Source organism: Oxyura jamaicensis, unplaced genomic scaffold (assembly GCF_011077185.1).
Source record: "Oxyura jamaicensis isolate SHBP4307 breed ruddy duck unplaced genomic scaffold, BPBGC_Ojam_1.0 oxyUn_random_OJ93, whole genome shotgun sequence".
Lineage (NCBI taxonomy): Eukaryota > Metazoa > Chordata > Aves > Anseriformes > Anatidae > Oxyura > Oxyura jamaicensis.
In genome coordinates this window covers 94-3,694 of record NW_023305659.1, presented here as the reverse complement: position 1 = coordinate 3,694, position 3,601 = coordinate 94, and the positions used below count along the sequence as shown (strand labels likewise).

Sequence of the window (3,601 nt, the reverse complement as noted above, 5' to 3'; positions counted from 1 at the left end):
AAGATTGAACCATTCCTGTTATTTTATTATTATTATTTTAATGTGATATCTTTACCACCTCGCTGAGCATTTCTAGTTCTGATTACTTTTGCAGTAATTTTGGTACTTGAAGCCACTGTATCTTTGGGGTTGAGTCTTTTTATTTATTAATGGAGATATTTTTCTCTTCTTGGCAGCTGTGCTTTCAGAGCTCCTGTCTGTTTTGCATCTCAGGATTAGTTTGTGTGGCAGGACAGGCTGTGTTAGTGATGTTTTTTTCACAGCTCAGAGTTCTTCCAGTAGAATAAAGTTGCCTTTTTTCTTTTTCTTTTTTTTTTCCCAATCCAATCCTGCATTTAAGAAAGTAAAAGCAGGATAAGCTCTTCAACCGTCTGTCAGATAAAAACAGAGAGACTTGAACTAAAAGGTCCTGCGGAGGTTTTTCCAGGAGTGACTTCCTGCTGGCCAGGGGGATACTCATGGTTTTCCCGCCTGCTTGGTCATCCCCAGGAGCTTGCACAAAGTACGTTTCAAGGCTTCCTTCATCTGCTCATTCCTTAGACTGAATATGAAAGGGTTTAAAAGGGGTGTGACGATGCTGGAGAGAACAGAGAGGATTTTGTTGAGGTGCACAGAGTTCATCTGGGGTGGCCTGAGATAGATGAAGATGGAGATACCAAAACCCAGGGAAACCACAATGAAATGTGAAGCACAAGTGGCAGATGCTTTCCGTCTGCCCTGGTTAGATGGGATCCAGAGTACGGTTGAAATGATCCAGACGTAGGATGCTGCAGTCAATGCCAGGGAACCAAGGAGCAGGACCAAAGACACCACCAAATCATTCAACTCAACAAACCAAACATCTGTACAGGCGAGGTGCAGGAGAGGCGCGCTGTCACAGAAGTAGTGGTCAATGACATTGGGAACACAGTAGGGCAGCCTGGCTCTGAGGACCACTGATGGCAGGATCATGAGCAAGCCACCCACCCACGCAGAGAGGACAAGCTGGTTACACACCCTTCCTGTCAGGATGGTGGCATACCTCAGCGGGTGGCATATTGCCACATACCGGTCGTAGGACATGATGGCAAAGAGGATGAACTCTGCTGCAACAAGGAAGAAGTAAAAGTAGAGCTGGCTAAAGCAGCCCGCAAAGGAGATGGTTTTCTTCTCTGATAGAGCATTTGCCAGCATTTTTGGCACCACAGTGGAAGTTGTGGAGATCTCAATGAAGGAGAAATTACTGAGGAAGTAGTACATGGGAGAATGGAGATGGCAGTCTACATACACGAGTACAATGATAAGGGTGTTTGCCAGGACAGTGACTAAATAAACAAACAGGAACACCACGAAGAAGACAATCTCTACCTCAAGGCTGTTAGGAAATCCCACCAGGATGAACTCTGTCACAGCTGTGCTATTCCCCATTGTTCCCCACGTCCTCTGTCAGCTCTTCGAAAATCCAATTGAGTCATTTTAAATGAAGATCTTTTCTTAACACTCATGTCTCAATTCCTCCCCATTTAGCGGTCACCAATCCTTGTTCCAGCTTTTCACTTAAAAAGGACTGAGCAGACAAGCCCTTGCTGCCAAGCTGCTTCAGTGTCTTTGTTCCTGTCAGTCAAAATTGCCATCAGACATCAACATATGATTAGTTATTTTCACCCTGCATTTTCTACAGCTGTATTTTCGGGTACACATGCTCAGAGTGGCAAAACATTGCATTTGCAAGGGAAATTACCCCTGCTTAGACATTGGTTGCTTCATGATTGCCTTCACCACCAAGGACATCCTATGTATTTAGTTAGGGTGCCTTCCTGAAAGCTGTTGTGCCTGAATTCCCGATGAGAGTTTCAGTTCTGGAAACCGAGAGGCCAAATACAGAGACAGACTGAGAGAGAGAGGAAAAGATGACCCCGCATTCCTAGTTTATGTTGTAACAGCAGCAGAACTCACTCTTCAGCTGAGTTCCTTATTGCACAGCACCCAGCATGAGAAACACGGAGGAGCAAATGCAGGTGCAGGGAGATGGGGCTTGGAGTAGTAGAATACAAAGGGGCTTACGCTCTCATTGCCAATATAACCACGGCTCTCCTTCAGGTCTGACAAGCTGTACTCCATCCCATGAGAATGGAGCAATGTTTTCCATGGTCTGCGTAAGTCCTGGCTGCAGATTCCTGTGGGAATTAGATTAGTCATGGCAAGGAAGCCTAACCAATTAATGTTTGAAACCTCTCAGGGAAGGAAGCCCCAGAAGTAATGTGGAGGAGTGGGGCAGAAGGGATGATTATTATTTTTCTCTTTTTCGTGAAGAAGACACATTTCACAGTGGGACAAGAATGCTTGATAGACTGTCTGAGGAATTCCAAAGGAAATGATAAAATAATCGCCCCCCTCACGAACATTTGCATTTCAAAGCCCAGAGATTTCTGACTCAGAAGATTGAAGGACGCAAGTCTTACCTAATGCTTACAAGATAGAGCACTTGCCGATTTGAGATAAATTTTCTTCTGCATCCACCAAGTCTTGATGCCCTCATGAAGTATGAGATAACAACAGCATTTTCCCATGAATCAGACTAGGGATGACCCCGCAAGGCTCCCATCCCTCAGAGATACAACAGCAGTTCCAATCACTTCATCCAAGGGACTTTGCAGGGTGAATGTCTTGTGGTTTTTTAACTAGCACAAAAGTGCACACTCACGGGGAATTCCAGGGTCCAGTTCATCTTCCTGGTTTAGGACAGAGCTAGCTGATGTTAACGCCTCTCTGGATAGACATTTTCATTGAAGAGGCAGTCCCCACAGTTCAGATGGATCCTATTAAATCACATTAACCCCGAAAACCAGTTCAGGCAGATGTCCTTCAGGGCTTGTGGTGCTGTCTTGAGCAGTCCTAGTTCACTCATACCCAGTAACAAATGTGTGTGTGCATGTTTGTGCATTTTGTTTCATTTTGTTACCGTCAGAACACCAGAAATAAGGGCTCTAAGTGATGCTGAGGCTGAGGCTGCGTGCCCTGGTTTGTTGCAGGACAGCCCGTAGGGCATTGGAGTGTCTGGGTCTAGTAGGACAACCTTGCAGAATTACCCTGGGTGAACACTGCCAAGGTGACCGGAGGGGATAAACTGACGCCACAGAGGAGTGTTCTGGTTTGGGCTGGGATAGAGATAATTTTTATCTTAATAGTTCACAAGAAGCTATGTCTCATGGGTTGAGATAAAGACAGGGAGATCACTCATATTACCAGAACAGGCAAAACAGGCTTGCCTTAAGGGAGATTAATGTAATATATTGCCTATTGATAACAGACTGGAGCAGTGAGAACCAAAGGCAAACCCAAACCACCTTTTTCCCATCTACCCTCTTCTACCTTCTCCTCCCAAGCAATGCAGGGGAATAGGGAATGGGGTCAGGCCATAAACACTTTGTTGATGATGATCCTTCATCCTCACTCTCTTCCCTTACTCCAGCGAGGGGTCCCTCCCAGAGATATCCTTCCTGAGCTGATCCAACATGAGCATCCCACAGACCGCATGCAGTTCTTCCTATGGGGCACTGTTCTTCGGGAATGGATGGCTCCAGCATGCGTCAACTTAGTGATGTTCTCACAGAAAAACTGT

General features: G+C 45.6%; 1 protein-coding gene across 1 annotated transcript; it reads right to left on the bottom strand.

Annotated features, from left to right (window-relative positions):
• Positions 1 to 456: 456 nt before the first annotated feature.
• Positions 457 to 1,407, bottom strand: LOC118158759 (olfactory receptor 6M1-like). Its single transcript, XM_035313444.1, has one exon. The coding sequence runs from the start codon at positions 1,405 to 1,407 to the stop codon at positions 457 to 459; it is 951 nt and encodes a 316-aa protein (XP_035169335.1).
• Between the last annotated feature and the right edge of the window lie 2,194 nt (positions 1,408 to 3,601).